Here is a 16611-nt window from a genome sequence, read left to right on the forward strand (position 1 = left end):
CACCGCCTGCTGACCAATCAGAGCTCCGTGTGCGGAGTTTAAAGCTATCAAGTCATATTACAGGATAGAGGAAATACAGAAAAACTGCCGTTGCAGGAAAGACAGCCGGCAAAAATCAACTGACTGTGTGAACGTGAAAATTAATAGAATATCCCCTCCCATCTTCAGAGCAATCTGACTATTATAATATTAGCGTCAAGAAAGCTTACTTAAATATCTGCCACAACATAAGTAGCCGGATCAGAGTAACATTAAGTACAGTCCGCGGCACTGTGAGTGCAGACGGCGATGTGTCCCATTATCATTCATATCATATCACATCATAATGTATCATATATTTCCTTATCCGAGTCAGCTTCTTGAGCCGTATCTGGCCGTGCAACACTCACAGTGTCACATACTGTATGCAGAAGTATTATTTTAAGCAACACATTAAGTTGACGAAACACTCGAGTCAAATGTAATTAAAGTCAGATCCACTCGTGTCTTGGACGGGGCAGTGATTTCATAAACCTGTTAATGTACGCATTCAAACACTTTCACCTTGCAGGTGCAGCTATGTGGCTTTGATCCTGGATAAAGTGTTTAAGTCATGGATGTTTAAAGTTTAACTTCTTCATATTTGACTAATATTAAAGTTCACTTTTCATTCAGGAAGTATGACGCTGCGCTGTCAGTACGCTTGTCCGTGTTTGAGATTGGTCGAATGCTCCAAATACCACCCCTTTCATGTGAACGCGCACCTAACTAGATAGGAGACGGCTGGCTTGAGCGATCCACTTGATAACCAGCGTCGTAGTACAGCTTAGCGAGAGCGCGTATGTTTTGGATTGGGCCAACCGGCTAACTCAAACATATCCAGGTTAGGAAAATCCGGCTTCGTAGTGCAGGCCTCTGGAGAGAGCAAGAATTGGTGTTTGGTGCGAGTGAAATCAATAGTTGAGAGCTTACTCCACCAGGCACAAAAAGCCAGCATTTTTTGGGCTGGAAAAGTAGGGAGTGCCAAGCTACATTTAGTTTTTCTGTCTAGTGCTTCAGAGAGCTTGTGGTCAAACTTGATTGCGGCAGTAAATGGAATTAAGACTATGATTTAACTAGAAACACAACTTTTGTTTCAAAACAGATAAATGTTTACACTATATAATGACTTCTGTCGCTGCCTGAGGAAACACAGGTGCCTTATGTCCATGAGCAGGACCGTTTCTTCCTATAGGCGGACTATGCAGATAGATATGCATAGGGTCCCCGCGGCCACTAGGGGGCCCCCAAGCTGAAAGTTCAGGTTCAGTCTCAATATATTTGGGGAGAATTCAAATTAGCCGTCTTTATTTGTAGACAGCCAAGCCCCCTGCTGTGTTCGGTGAAGCATTATATGCTTAAAAATCAAATGTAGGATATAAACACACAACTAAACTGCAATGATAGCAAAGCTGAGGCTTGTGTTTTTGGTGATCAATAAAGTCCAAATCCTTGTTGGGCCAACGTCTGAGGAAGATGAAAAATGTAAATTATACATTGTTGACAAAATGCTGCATCTCTTGCATTTATTGACGTAGAGGAGCCTTATTGTTTACATTTTTAATATAATTTTTTGTAAGTTTTAATAGCTTGGTTTTCGTGAAATTAGCCTGTTTTCCTCTTAAAGTGTAACAGCATCTCCACAGATCAATCTTAAAGGCTTCGGAATCCCCCCATTGTAGTTAACAAACTAGGGCCCCCAAACAGCTAGAAACGGCCCTGTCCATGAGTGTGTGTACCTCTGTATGGGGAGGCGTATGTTGAGGCCAGAGTCGAGGAAGAAGACTCGGACACTGGCCAGCTGAGTGACTGGACAATCTTTCCCTGCATCAACACGTCCGATCTGCAGGACTGAAATCACACGGGCCCGACACCACAGACCCTCCTTCGACTTCACAAAGATCAAGGAGCCTGGAAAGGAGCGGAGAGACAAAAAGCTGAATCACAAGCACTGTCAGTTTTACTCCACTGTGAGAGGGGGGTGTGATGTATTCTCTACATGATTACGAGGGTGTCTCATATCTATTATTATTATGTCATATATTAATATATCATGGAGAAGAAAGTAATTTTTGTAATGAAATAAACTGTCTCTTTTAAGTGTACAATAAAAAGCCAGAAGCTATTTATCAATCAATTATTGAATTCATAATAAATTAAGTGCTCACAGTTACAATGATTAATGATCATCATAAGGAGTGTACCTACTGTAGTATACTTTTTGTTTGATTTACTCAACTATAATTAAGTGAAGATACTGCCTGTAACCATACACTTTCATTGGTACATGGAAAATGCCTAAACTTGAAATTATAACTTGATATTTTTTCTCTTTTCATAATCTTTTTTAAGGCGAGACACTACAGGTGAATAGGGTAATTTTTTTAACTTAAAGATATCAGCTAGACATTTCTCCAGTTAATTACTTACATTAAGACAATTGTTTTTTGTATTAAAAGTTTTCTGAAATAGCATATTTAAATATGCAAATGAGCCATCATCTCATTATGCGCTATTTTAACACATTTGAGGAACACAAATCTGAACATTAGATAAAGCCAGGTTCAAAATTCTTGTTTCATTTTGTAGTCATATTAGAATCTAAGGCTTTTACAGAAGGGATTTTGGATATCTCTTTGTATCACTCCATAAATCAGAAAATACTGTCAACAGCCCTAAAATATCAATTTTTGCCATGTTTTTAGGTATAAAATGTTATATAATTCAGGCTATGGATGATATATGAACAAACCTTTCTGTAAAAGCCTTCAGAATATTGATAGGAATAAAACTGGAAGGTTTGGTGTATGTACGTGCTACTGAAGTGGACATTTCTCACTCAGAATAGGAGAAAAAACTCATTTTGAGAAAACGACCTTTAAAGATTGCTGTGTGGCGCTACCTAAACCCTCCTGTTCTCTGGATGATAGCTTGCGCCTCGACGCACTCCGTGAAGGTATTTCATGGTCAGGGTCATTTGTATAACCTTGCTTTGTGCAAGTGACAATTGTTGTCGTCTTCTCTGTGAAAGTTTTTTTCGCTGTTCTTTTGCCATTTTGAGATTTAAATTTCCAGCGGAAAGCTAAACCAGGAAGTGTTTTAGCACACCACGTGACGCATCTGAACGAATCACGTTGTCAGAAATTGACACCAGCCAATGAGATTTCGTTTCTTGGTTTAAGACTCTTTTGTACTTTCACGATTGGTTGCTGATACAAAGGAAATTACCATATTTGGATCCGATGAGATTGTGCAGGAGAGACGGAGCTTTCCAACGATACCTCTGATTACATGGTGCAAACAGCGGTCGCGGAACTTTATGTTACGTTAGAATGCTAACTTTTGGTGAACTTGGGAGAAATCTACAGACGCAAATAGACAAACTATAGTAAAAAAAACACTTAAATGTGTATTTTGTACATTTTCCTTCCAAAAGCATGAAAGAAAACATGTTATGGAATCAAAATAGCACAAAATCTCAAAATTGACCAGTGCATGAAAAACTGTTTTTGCCTGCCGTGTCTCGCCTTAAGGACACAAAACACATACCATTCTCCACTGTGTCACTGGAAGTAAAGTGACAACTGTGTCTGCTGCAGAAGACGTTTATCTTCTCGGAGAGGTTCTCGCTTTCGCTGTTCTCCGCCACGTAGCGGACGTAGAAGTGACTTGGATTCACAACGTGGGTTACAATCACCATCTGGAGGACTAGGAGAGAGGAGAACCAGAGAGGGAGGAAGGAAGGGGGAAGAGGAATCAAGAGGGTAGGGAGAGAAAAGACATTTAAAATCCAGGTCATTGGGTTACAGACATACAACATTAAAATAACTATACAACAGTTGACTATCCCTACGATCTGCCTGATTGCCAAAAGACTGATTTCTCTTTTTCCTTTGGATTCTCCCTGCGTCACTAGCCAGCTCAGGGCCGGTGGGCGGGGGAGCTGCAGCAAAATAGAAAGCATTGGCAAAAAGATATGAAGGTTTCTCCTCTGCCTCAAATACAGTCAACTTCATGTTCTGATTTGATGTGACATTGATTAAATCAAAAACACACCATGTTGTTGTTCCTTGTACAGCTCCTCGATGATTACGTCTGGATCTCCAGAGTATGACGTGTCGTTCTGGCGAGGACGGTTGGACCTGCCAAGAGGTTTTGGGCTCGGAGAGGAACCTCGGGATGACGGACTGCAAGATCTCGGGCTCTCCTGGTTTTGTTTTGGTGGACTGGGCAGGTCGTTGCCAGAGGGAAAGTTATAGTTTCTGTCCCTGCCCTCTGCACGCTGCAGTGAGGACTTCCTGTTGAAGCTGCTCGGCTCATGGTGTTTGGGCGGCGGCTCAGACAACCTAAAAGAGAACAGCAAGAGGACTTGGTTACAAGAAAACTATTTCATGCAATATTCTCAAAACATAACACACATTGACTTGACAAACACTACAGAGAGCAGATGTAAGATTTGAAGTATTGCTTGGTGTAGTTTGTTCCTGTTCATCATTGTACAGAACCAAGAGCATCCCCCACCAGAGTTTGTATTTTGCCGGTCAACATGTCCGTTAAAGTTTAAATCTTCCGGACAAAATGAGAAAAGTGCCGGTCAAAGGTCTTCTTTGTTATTTATTGAGCTTTAAAACAAATTGATATGATTCGATATTAAACAAACTAATTATAGTAGATTAACTACATTATTCAAAAGTGTACAGTGACTTACAATAACACGGGAATAATAAACGGAGCGCTCTCTCTCTCTCTCCTGACAGCCCGCCAGTATCATGCAGCTCGCGGATCCAGTAATGAGTGACCCGACAGTAAAACTAAACATATCTATAACTAGTTTAGGTAGTTTGAGAGGTAATTAAAATAGCTACCTGTGATATTCTAACCTGAAGTGTGTGTTTTGCTCCGCTCACCGCTGCAGGTGATCATGCAGAGCTGTGTGTCGACTCGTCAGCAGCAGCTGGTCTCTCTCTACCGTCAGATTAGACTTTACTCGCGTTTACTCGATCAGATCTAGCTAGTTCTAGTTAATGATATGACTACCTGCTTATCAAGACACCTAAACAATAAGCGTCGCTATGCAACCGGGTGAGGCCACAAAGTATTGCGCAGCATAATGCATTTGCTTACATGCCCACCGGAACCCCGAGGCATTACCAACAGATCAACGCACAATCAACCCATACAGGACATCTCTTTCTCCACATTAAGTGTGAGACATTAGAATTGACTCTTCTTGTCTGTCACACACTCTTCTTGTCCGTCACACACTCTTCTTGTCCGTCACACTCTTCTTGTCCGTCACATACTCTTCTTGTCCGTCACACAATCTTCTTGTCTGTCACACACTCTTCTTGTCCGTCACACAATCTTCTTGTCTGTCACACACTCTTCTTGTCCGTCACACAATCTTCTTGTCCGTCACACACTCTTCTTGTCCGTCACACACTCTTCTTGTCTGTCACACACTCTTCTTGTCCGTCACACACTCTTCTTGTCCGTCACACACTCTTCTTGTCCGTCACACACTCTTCTTGTCCGTCTCACACTCTTCTTGTCCGTCTCACACTCTTCTTGTCCGTCTCACACTCTTCTTGTCCGTCTCATACTCTTGTCTGTCACATAAGTGGCGCAACTGATGCGGTATTGCGCTAAGGGAAAATTATTTTGACCGGAGAGATTTAGATTTGCCGGTCTTCAGTATATTTTACCGGTCAAAGTCCGGTAATTACCGGCTAACGGAAACTCTGTCCCCCACACAGAGGGCTGCACATTTAACACAAGCAATGTAAACTTTTCTTGCCGGAGTTCATGTTTTTGTAACAATATGGGCCCTTTAAGATAGAAAAACTACAACAATAAGTTCAACAACAGTAACCTACAGTAGAATCATGTATTTAACAACAATGTATGCTGATATCTGAAGTTGAATAGAAGAGAGAAACTCTCCTCATGGTCAACAGACTGGCAAAAACAAATGCTGTGTAATGATGCTCTTTGTTGAGGTTTACATTTCCTGTTCTTAGAAAAAATAGAGCATTTGAGAGACTTTGAACCCTAACTGAGTCCAGGGTTCTTACTAGTGATGTGTCGGTCGCGAACGAGCCGGCTCTTTTAAGTGAACGACGGGAGCCGGCTCGCGCCCGCGAACGAGCCGTTTTTTTGTTTTTGTTATTTTTTGTTAAGTAATACAAGACAGAATGATATGATGATCTCCGCGCTACAGCTGCTCCGTGCATGCATGCAGTGGCATGACATATCCAAGGATTAGAGACTGTTGGATGCTGCTGTTTTGAGCATTGCAATACATTTATTTGTATTATGTTTTTTTATGATTAGAGACGGTTGGATGCTGCTGTACTGAGCATTGCAATATTTTATTTTCACTATGTTATTTATTTATGATTATCCTTGGGCTCAGCAAAGATTTGATGTCAGCTGTTGCTGTCTTTTTTTCTATAGTTAATACTGAAATAGAGCCCTGCTGTTTTGTCAGGGCCTTTTCTTTAAATATAATTTTAAAATGTCGATACAGTAGCTCCTTTTTTTAAATGTCTATGCTTACGTTTTTATAGGTGTTGCTATTTGCTTTGTGTATCGTGGTTCTACAAGCAAGTCTGTGCATTCATTGGGTGGTATCAGAGAGATACAAGGGTCTGTAAATGCAATGAAAACAATTGGCCACAGCAAATAATTGATATTAAACATGTAATTTTTACTTTTGAATACTTCAGTACAAAGGATGTATTGAATAATTTAAGTGATATGTGTACACATATAAATCATTAGTCAAAACAGGGCTACATTTGATTGAATTATAAAAGGTATAATATGTGGTAAACTGAAGAGCCGTTTGGGAGCCGAAAGAGCCGGCTCTTCTTGGTGAGCCGAGCCAAATGATCCGGCTCACCAAGAAGAGCCGGAATTCCCATCACTAGTTCTTACACCTTTTCCAAAGTCAAATTCAAGCACTTTTCAAGCATTTTCAAGGTGCATTTTCAAGCTTTTCAAGCATCTTACAGCTGTTGTAAATTACATATTTATATACACATACTTATACTCAAATGATTATTTCCCTACCTCACATTAAATCAGATGTTCTTTATGCTATAAACAACCAAATGTGTGTTTCATAATAGCATTCTACATGAGGATGAACAATTAAAAATGTTAGAAAAGAAAACTAAGTTTAATATTTCAAAATGAGTGACCCATCTGTACGTAGACTGGGCATCCCATATAACCTGGCTGAGCCAATATAAAACAATTAGCCAAATAACTTTTCAATATATTATTGATTACTATTTTTGAGGTACTTTTAGGTTGGCAGTAAACACAAGTCAGAGGTAACTGGTGTACTTTGACTCCACTACATGTATTTAATACCTTTAGTTACTTTACAGATGTGGATGAATGATGTGAAATATAATCAAGTGTTAAATCAGACTTTAGTTCCACCTGGAGTAAATTCACAAGCTACTCTGTAGTATACAAAGTCATTCAAACTAGCTGCACCTTTACCAGCTTTGATAACACTTTAATGATCAATCATTATAAAACATATCATATACAATTATTAGGGATGCTCCGATCGCCAATTTTGGAGCCGATCGCCGGAATCAGTATCGGCCGATACCGATATCGCTCTCTTTTCCTCTCTCCCTCTCTCTCTCTCCTGACAGCCCGTCAGTATCTCCTGCAGCTCACTGATCCAGTAATGAGTGACCCGACAGTGAAGAATAAATATATTTATAACTAGTTTAGCTTGTTCCAGAGGTAGATAAAATAGCTAAGTGTGTTAGGTCTAACTCTTAATGTGTGTTCTGCTCCGCTCACCGGTCGGTCACAACGGGTGGAGCTGCAGGATTTCTGCTTCACACACACGTTGCATACCGCTATTTTATTGTCATTTTCGGACACCTTAAAATACTGCCAGACTAGTGAAGCCATTTTGGCGAGCTTGTTTTGCCGCGCACAGAGAAAAGTGTCATGTATTTTACATGCAACGATAGCCTAATCTAAAATGTTCTTCTACAGCGTACCTTTCGTGTGGTGTGTGGCTCGTCAGCGCAGACTCTCGCATCGTTATTGTTGCACACTTTGCAGGAGGCTACTCTTGGGCTTCGCTTGACCCTCGTCTTAGCCATGGCTTGTATTTGTCTTCTGCTAGCCAACGCTCGTTGAAACGGCAACCTCCTGGCATACTGTCATCTATCACTCTCAGAATGCCCAGGTCACACACGTAACAAAAACACTTGCCGGTCACGCGCATTGCGCGGGAAGGCTGGAGCGGAGCTGTTTTATGTAAAAGCGAAGCAATTAAGCGCGCTCCGACTTCTTTATTTTCTTTTAATCTAAAAAGCGAAGTAAAGCATTTACAATTTCAAGCACTTTATCCCAAATTCAAGCACCATTCCCAAAATTCAAGCACTTTTCAAACCTTGAAAACACCTCGTACAATTTCAAGCATTTTCAAGGATTTCCAGCACCCGTACGCACCCTGTGAGTCTTAAATAAATAACACATTAGTGAGATATTTAGGGACTCACTGCTTTGGGTTGCCGACTTCAATCGCCAGAGACAAAGCCAGACTCTGTTTCAGACCATCGATCTGGAAAACACTGCTACAAAACAAACAACACATACATATATATATAAATCAAAAAAACATTATAGGTCAAAGTCTGTCTCTTATTTTTGTTTGGCTTCATTTATATAAGAAAATAGCAGGGCAGAAACAGTTTCAAGTACATCAATATTTCAAATGTATCTTTTGAAATATTATGTATTATTATTATTATTATTATACTATGTTGTAACCCTTTTACCTTGTGTATTACTATACCTTATTTGTATCATGTATACTGTTGCAATGGTGAAATAACACATCAGGTCCAACATAAAACAAACAAACATCAGGCATAAAATTACCAACCTCAATCCAGAGCCCAGAGTAATGCATTTAACATCGAAGGACTGCTCATCTATAGGGGCCTGCAATGTCTCCAGAACCTGTCAAACACAAACAAGCGGCTTATTAAAAAGCTGTATTTTCAAATCAATTTGCTTAAATGAATTGAATTGATTCATGTAAAACAAGGGACAGTGTACATTAATCAACATATTAAAAACATGTAAAAGTACTCAAATTAGCCAAAAGGCTAGTTTTCACAGATAGTCCCTTTGCCAGATGGTGACAGACATCCTAAAAGCAAGAATTAAAATACCACAACATTGTTATACCAAAAAATAAATAAATAGACGACATCACTGAATACAGATAAGAGCAAGTCATGATAATAAATAAAACATTCACAATACGCACTCATACTAACACCTACACCCACACATCAGTGCTGATTATTAATGAGACACTTTTTAACACTGTGCTTGAATGTGTAGTAGGATGAGGATTCTCTTATTGGTTATGGTATTGAATTCCATTGATGGGATGCGTGGAATGAAATGCACTTTTCCTCAATGGGATGGTCTCCCCTAGCCGCACCTCTAGTAGCCCTGGTTGAGGTGGGCTTTAGGCTGATGAAGCCAGCCAGAGGAGGAGGAGCCAACCCACGAGTGATCTTATAAACTAAGCAGACATTTTTGTAAACAATGAGATTTTCCCAGCTGAACAGATTATATTTTTTAACAATGTGACAATGATGATACCGGAATGGCTTTTTGTCTAGTGTTTTGAGTGCTTGTTTATATAGTGATTCCAGTGGTTTTAGAGCTGTAGAGTGTGCATTATGTGCATTTCTTTAATGGGGAAATTGTGGGAAGGGGAACGTAAAGGCTGCATTAGACTTAACATGCATTTACAGTAGTCCGTTAGCATCTGACCTTACATTGTATGCTTCATTGACATGTTCATACCTTATCCAGGGTGCAGTACTGCTCCAGAAAGGGGACACGGCGTACTTCTTTGGCCATTTTCATGGCAATCTCCAGGGCCTTCAACTTCTTCTGGACGCGGCACAATTCTGCTCTGCCGGTGGAGAATCGATCATTTAATTTCGTGAGCTGACTCATCTGCTCATCCTTCCTGTTGACAGAGAAATCACATGCTTCTGTTATCCTTAGAACAAGTCTGATATGTAAGATTAACAAGATAAAATAAACAATCTGAAGAGACAAAAAAGTGTATGTTTACAGGTTTCATATGAATTGTTTCCTGAAGAAAACAGATAACATCCATACCACTTCTGAATAGCTTGTGAAGCCTTGTCTGCATCTTGCTTGATCTCAGACTCCAGCCGAGCTCTTTCGCTCTTCACCTGATCTGCCAGACCAGTCTGAAGAGTCTGCAGAGATGAAACAGTCAAAGAATATAGTTTTTGTTAATTACTTATTCGATTCAAATGCTAATAACAATGTTTAAAATCAAGCCCTACATTGTGTGTGAAATTTACCTCATTGATTTTGTCAAGAAGAGCATGATTTTCTGCAGCCTGGACCAACGCCTCATCCACCGCCGTTCTAATCTTCTCAATATCAGCTGACTGAATAAAGCACACAAACAGGGAGTTATTTTTGTATTTTTTCATTTCATTTCCACCTAGAAACTCCTGGGTTCACACCATAGACTGTATATATAAAGGTTCACATCAACCTACCTGCTCAACATCCTCGGTATTGGCGTTAATGTCCTTCAATGGGGATGATTTGTCCTTTTTGCGATAATTTGATCTCCTGCTGTTCAGGAGAATAAGACACCAAAACAGTTAGGTTAGGAGCTACAATCTTTAAAAAAAAAACTATAATACAGGTAATTTAAAAATGTATAACAACATTTTACCTTTCCCGATTAATTTTAGAGGTGTAGATGAGGCCAATGATTCTGCTATCTTCCTGCAGGCCAAACACCCCACCTTCAGGAAGGGTGGAGTCCACCTGCAGAAAGTGAACTTTATGTATTTATTGACATCTCATACCACCTTGGCATCCTTGAACTGATGCTTCAGTATCCTTATGACAGTACCACAGCCTTGGGTTGTACAGTACCCAGTGTTTCCCATACATTGATTTATTTGTGGCAGTGGTTCTCAACTGGTCAGGCCTCGGGACCCACTTTTTCCTTTGTCAATAAATCACGACCCGAAATGTAACCACTCAAATCTATTCAACAAAAAAATCGTGCTGTAATATATACGCTTTTTTCAGCATACAATATTAATTAAAGTGAAGTACATTGCATATATCCCTTCACAGAACTAAAGTATGCTTTTAAAAAAAGCTTTAATGAGATGATGGAATCAAAGCAGAACTGTGTAACATAAAAAAGGCACACATGCTGAAAACCCAACTCCAGATTTTAAGAAATACTAACATATAAACTGCGCATTCTGGTACACTCTGAGAAGAAAATAAATAAATCTATTACTACCCGACATATTAATAATATTTTATGCCATTGTTTGTTTTTCACTTTGTTCTGACAGCTGAACTTGTCTGTGTGAATTGAACGTGACAGAAGTTTTCAAAACCGTTTATGGTCTCCAGTACTTCCAGTCCAACGCCTACTGCATGCACAGCGTTAGAAAATTGGGCCTTCAAAATAAAAGTTTGACCTTTTTTTTTCTTCTTCACTCACACATCTGCGACCCACTCGAAACGGGTCCACGACCCACCAGTTGAGAACCACTTGTCTAATGGATAGTGAGGTGGGCTGATGATTGGAAGGTTGCGAGTTCAAATCCCACCTGGAACACCACTACTAGTGTGTCCTTGAGTAAGGCACTTAGCCCTCAGTTACTCCAGGGAGAATATCCCTGTCATTGTAAGTCGCTTTGGAATAAGGCGTCTGCTAAAAACCTAAATTGTAAATTATATTTTTGGGAGATGAAACCCCACAGATCCTCAACTCCGGTGTGTCTCACTCATTAACAACGCAAAACAGAGCAACAAGAATGTCTACAGTAGCCATGAACTTGCATGTATTTTCTTATTTGAGGGGGGGGGGGGGGGGGGGATGTGTGGGCCACACAAATAGGTTAAGGGGCATTTGGCTTTTCTTGCCGGGGGGAGGGGAATCAAATTCTGTGGGAAACACTGGTACCACATGTTGCACCTCCTGTTTTATACTTACATTGTGAACAAAAGTAACCAACGGGCCATGATTATTTATAGAGGGAATATGTGACATTTATTTGCGTCTTTGGCTTGTCAATTTTCTTTAATATATACCAAACCTCATTCTACAATGCTACACTTATTTTATGATATAATTACTGCTGCTACATACTTATCCACCAATTTGGTAGAGTTACAATAGCTACATTTTAAGGATGCAGGCAAAAATAGAAAATAAAGATTTTCTGACTTTTATTCAATTATGAGATGATTTGGTCCCTACTTGAGTCACTTTACCTTACACTTGGGACAGGTGATGACATCGTCACTTTGAATGGACAGCAGGCAGGATGTGCAGTAGATGTGGGAACATAAAAGCACACGAGGGAGGTTGCCTTCAACTTCGTCCTCTGAAAAAGAGGAAAACACACAAAGATAAGCAGGAATAATGCAACTACAGTAGGGCTGTGCAATTAATCGTATTTTAATCGCAATTACGATTTTGACCTGCCACAATTACGAAAACAACATAATCGAAAAAAACAATTATTTTGCTTTGCTAGGTTGTGACAGTGCAACATATTTGATCTAATTAATTTTGGTCTCATTTATTTGTATTTACATATGTTTAGTAGCTTGGGGAAGTGCGCTCCAAAATATTTGTTGATCTTGTTTATTGGTATTTATTATTTTGATATTAGTTATTTAAATGTATAATTTATTTTTGTATTGGTTTTTCAGTTGAATTATACGTTCAGGGTAATCAACAGTTAAAAAGATACTGTTCAAATTATTATTTGTATTTGTTTTAAAGTTCAATAAATGGATGTTTTCAAAGTCAATGAATAATCGTATTTAATAATCGTGATATCAATTATTGACCCAAATAATCGTGATTATGATTTTTGCCATAATCGCACAGCCCTACACTACAGTGTAAACTATTTATGCAAAATGCAATGCATTTTTATAAAGGTGATATTACTAATGTGTGTTTATTGAATTGGCCCCTAGCCCATGGATGTATAATAAGAACAGCCCCGTCATTTTGCTAAACAAAATGTCCCCCAGGCAAAGCAATTTTGAATATTCCTGACATTAAACCAAAAACTTACGAGCAACTTTTTCCAACTTATTCTGCTTGTAAATAATAATGGGGAATATTTTACTCGGAGTTCAAAGAGCAGGTTTCGAGTCACACTGGATATTTAGGTTGTTTCCTACAAAAAATGTACGTTGCTATTGCTAACCATGTAAGCTATTGAGTTTCGGCCATGTGTTGAGGCTCTTTTGTAAGCACACTTTGCAGAAGGAACCACATCTTCAATCGACCTTACAAGATGGATAGATTTTATGATACGTTACATTTAACACGCTTCAAAGACAGATACGTATACTAGTTATGAGACTTTCGAGCACCTGCAATTTGCACAATTGGCATTAGTTGCATTAATTAGCATACATTATGCAGACAAGAGCTACAAAATGGCGTGGCCGATTCGGACAACTTTGGTGTGTTTTTATAAATGTATATTGAGGATGCTAATCAATTTCTGACATTTGTAGGATTAAAAAAGTCAGTTTTAACCAAAAAGTGGCCTTATTTTTACTCTTTTATTCGATTTTAAAGTCGATTGAAGTCGGTTTTAACGTAGGGGACTCAAAAGCTGCCATTTTGTATCCTTAAAATGTCGGAAATTGATTAAACACCCTTAATATTCCTAAGAAATCACACCAAAACTGTCCAATTCGGCCATGTCATTTTTTAGCTAATGTCACATATGCGTAATAGTGCTAAATTATCAAACTTTTCAACATTTCCAAAAAACGATTAGCTAGCTGCTACTGTCTTGCTAGCTAGCTAGTACTAGCTTCCTAGCTAGCAGACGAATTGAGGTATTTCAACTAACTTAAATTATCGTAAAACACGATTTATCCGAGCTCTAAATTAAGAGAAAATGACTGTAAACTTCCTACCGGGCAGAGTAAAGGCTTCTCCACATAGCGTGCACATCTCAGCGCTGGGGTAATCGCCTCTTTCCATCATCATCATTTTGTATTTAAAAGTGTAGAGGCGTTTTCTTTCGTCTGAAAAACAGAAAGGTGCGGTCGTCGTTGTCACTTGCCCACGTGGTTCAGGTGCGTTCAATGTCCCACCCTTGAATAATGGAGAATCATTTGTCAAAAAACGGCAGTGCTTGTCCAGCCGATCAAACTCACAAAATGTAAACATTGAATACAATATACACTTTACAATTCACATTAATTAATCTATTGAAATGCCATACACGTTTTTTGCTCAAATATAAATCATCATCAATGTGCAGTGTTACTTTTAAATCTCGTGTGACATCATTTTTTGAACACTTTGATGGACTGTCATTAAGAATTGTGTCTTGTATAAGAGCTATAAGTTAGCTCGGCTGGCAAGAACCAGTATACCAGCAAATTGTCTTAAGATAAAAGGCTAAGACATAATCTGCTAAACAGCTATTTTGATAGAAAAAAAGTATTGATGTCATCTCAGCCTTGGCAGCTGTGATAAAGAATAAAGTCAATGGCCTAAGTGCAAATGATGTACTCTTTTCGGTGGCCACTAGGAGGCACTAAAGACTAGAGCATAGGCCTACGTCACACAGGTCATATGTGGGGTGATGGGTTCACAAAGGCCAGATGGGAAAATTATACCCTAGAGATCTTCAAATGTGCAAATATTCACTATCTTTTTCCTGAAAATGGTAAGTAAGCCTCGCTAGCATCACATTTCACCCAACTGAAGATCTCCACTTCATCCCTTTGTCTTTGGATCTCTGGGTTACAGGTGATGGTGAATGGATATTTTGGAAGATGCTTATTTTACATGAAGTGAAAGCTCTTTTTGTACCAATGTGTTTGACGCCTTAATGGATTAATTGTAAATAAACAGTGCAAGCTTACATCGTTTTAACCATGTTGTGTTTCTACTTTTAGTAAGTTATTATCTGATTAGATAGATAGATCAGAAAGACAGATAGATAGATAGATAGATAGATAGATTAAAACAATAAAAAGCAAGTATATATACATATCAATGGTAGAAAGGACATGAACCACAAATCATTCTCAGTATAAAATGGTCTAGATAAGTTAGACTGTTCTATAAAAGACCAAAATACTACAGCAACAGAAATATAGACTCACAGTATATAACATATATTTATATATATTACAGTAGCAGAAACATATACGCATATGATAGTATATAAATTCCAGATGTGTAAAATAGCTGTTGTGCAAAATGTTCATGGAGAGGAAAGGTGTATTTTATGTTATGTTGCTTTGTGTGATATATTCTTTTGTTTGCTTTTGAACCAATTGCATGGCTCCTCAGCAGAGCTAACGGCAGCATGTCGCTCCTCTCCTCCATCCAGCATCACACCGCCGGAGGACAATGGCCAGCCACCAAATGAAGCAGCAGTAACAGGAAGTGACAGCCGATAGAGAGCAGAGAGCCACAGACATCAGATGGTAAAGGTAAATTGTGTAGTATGCAACACGGCCAGGACTTTAACCTTCAGAGAGCGTTCATCCAAATCCCTGGAGGGGGGAATTAAAGTGCAGCGCATCACAGGGGTCTCTCCATTTGATGCTGGCAGGATACAGCCCTGAAGAACAAGTTGAAATACATGTGTTTCAACAGTTCGACTCCCACCTCTGCATCGCTGTCCCAATAAATACGGCTCCTGTTGTTGATCTGGAGAGAAAGTAGACCACCTTGGTGTGAGGTGTCAGAACGCCTGCAGGTTTAAAATACACCTGTCTGCTAATGGGAGGCAGGAAAACATCCCTGATCAGTTAACACATTGGCCCAAGGATGTTTAACACTACACATGTATCTGACACACCCACTTTTTTGTTAAGAAAATGCACAAGTTTAAACAACACAGATACAGACTGATGTTACCAATAACTCACATATATAACACAAAGCATATAAACAAACAAAGAAAACGAACGTACACTCTGAGTTACTTTATTTATTTGACAAAATCCTAACAGGAGAATCACCAAGACACTGTTACTCTGGAAAAAATAGATATTTTACGTAGAGTATTTTGGGAAGGGCTTTGCAATTGAAAAAAGAAAATAAATACATTACATTCAAAAATAACAATAATAACAATGTTAATTAATAATAATTTCCCAAGTGGCGGCATTTTGCAACATGTACAAATATTGTTTTAACATAAAAAAAACAATTGGTAAAAGTGTTTTACATGTATGAAATACTGCTAAATATTCCCTTCTCCTCGTCTGTGAACAGGTTTTATTGAATTCCTGTTAAACAAAAGAATATTTTCTCCTTCCTGCTGTCTGAATTCCAGCAGATGGAAGGAGTGTGGAGTTATTTATGAATCTGGGCACTGAAGGAATCTGGCCATCGGTCTTCACCAGGGCAGGGGGGGGGGCAGGGTGTGTGTGTGTGTGTGTGTGTGTGTGTGTGTGTGTGTGTGTGTGTGTGTGTGTGTGTGTGTGTGTGTGTGTGTG

At 39.1% G+C, this 16611-nt stretch overlaps 1 protein-coding gene across 2 annotated transcripts in view; it reads right to left on the reverse strand.

Annotated features, from left to right (window-relative positions):
* The window catches only part of rnf17 (ring finger protein 17), a 38226-nt gene extending 24098 nt beyond the window's left edge, over positions 1-14128 (reverse strand). Inside the window, exons 1-13 of one of the 2 annotated variants that reach the window (XM_034146451.1) lie at positions 14062-14128; positions 12382-12494; positions 10811-10905; positions 10629-10707; positions 10425-10514; positions 10213-10316; positions 9889-10057; positions 8948-9024; positions 8562-8636; positions 4075-4364; positions 3872-3961; positions 3568-3726; positions 1758-1929 (exon numbers count right to left, since the gene is read on the reverse strand). In XM_034146451.1, the coding sequence (XP_034002342.1) occupies positions 1758-1929; positions 3568-3726; positions 3872-3961; positions 4075-4364; positions 8562-8636; positions 8948-9024; positions 9889-10057; positions 10213-10316; positions 10425-10514; positions 10629-10707; positions 10811-10905; positions 12382-12494; positions 14062-14128 (1580 nt within the window). The remainder of the gene's footprint in view (positions 1-1757; positions 1930-3567; positions 3727-3871; positions 3962-4074; positions 4365-8561; positions 8637-8947; positions 9025-9888; positions 10058-10212; positions 10317-10424; positions 10515-10628; positions 10708-10810; positions 10906-12381; positions 12495-14061) is intronic. The other variant, XM_034146450.1, reaches the window with a different exon arrangement.
* Positions 14129-16611: the final 2483 nt, after the last annotated feature.

Source organism: Trematomus bernacchii, unplaced genomic scaffold (genome assembly GCF_902827165.1).
Source record: "Trematomus bernacchii unplaced genomic scaffold, fTreBer1.1, whole genome shotgun sequence".
Taxonomy (NCBI): Eukaryota; Metazoa; Chordata; class Actinopteri; order Perciformes; family Nototheniidae; genus Trematomus; species Trematomus bernacchii.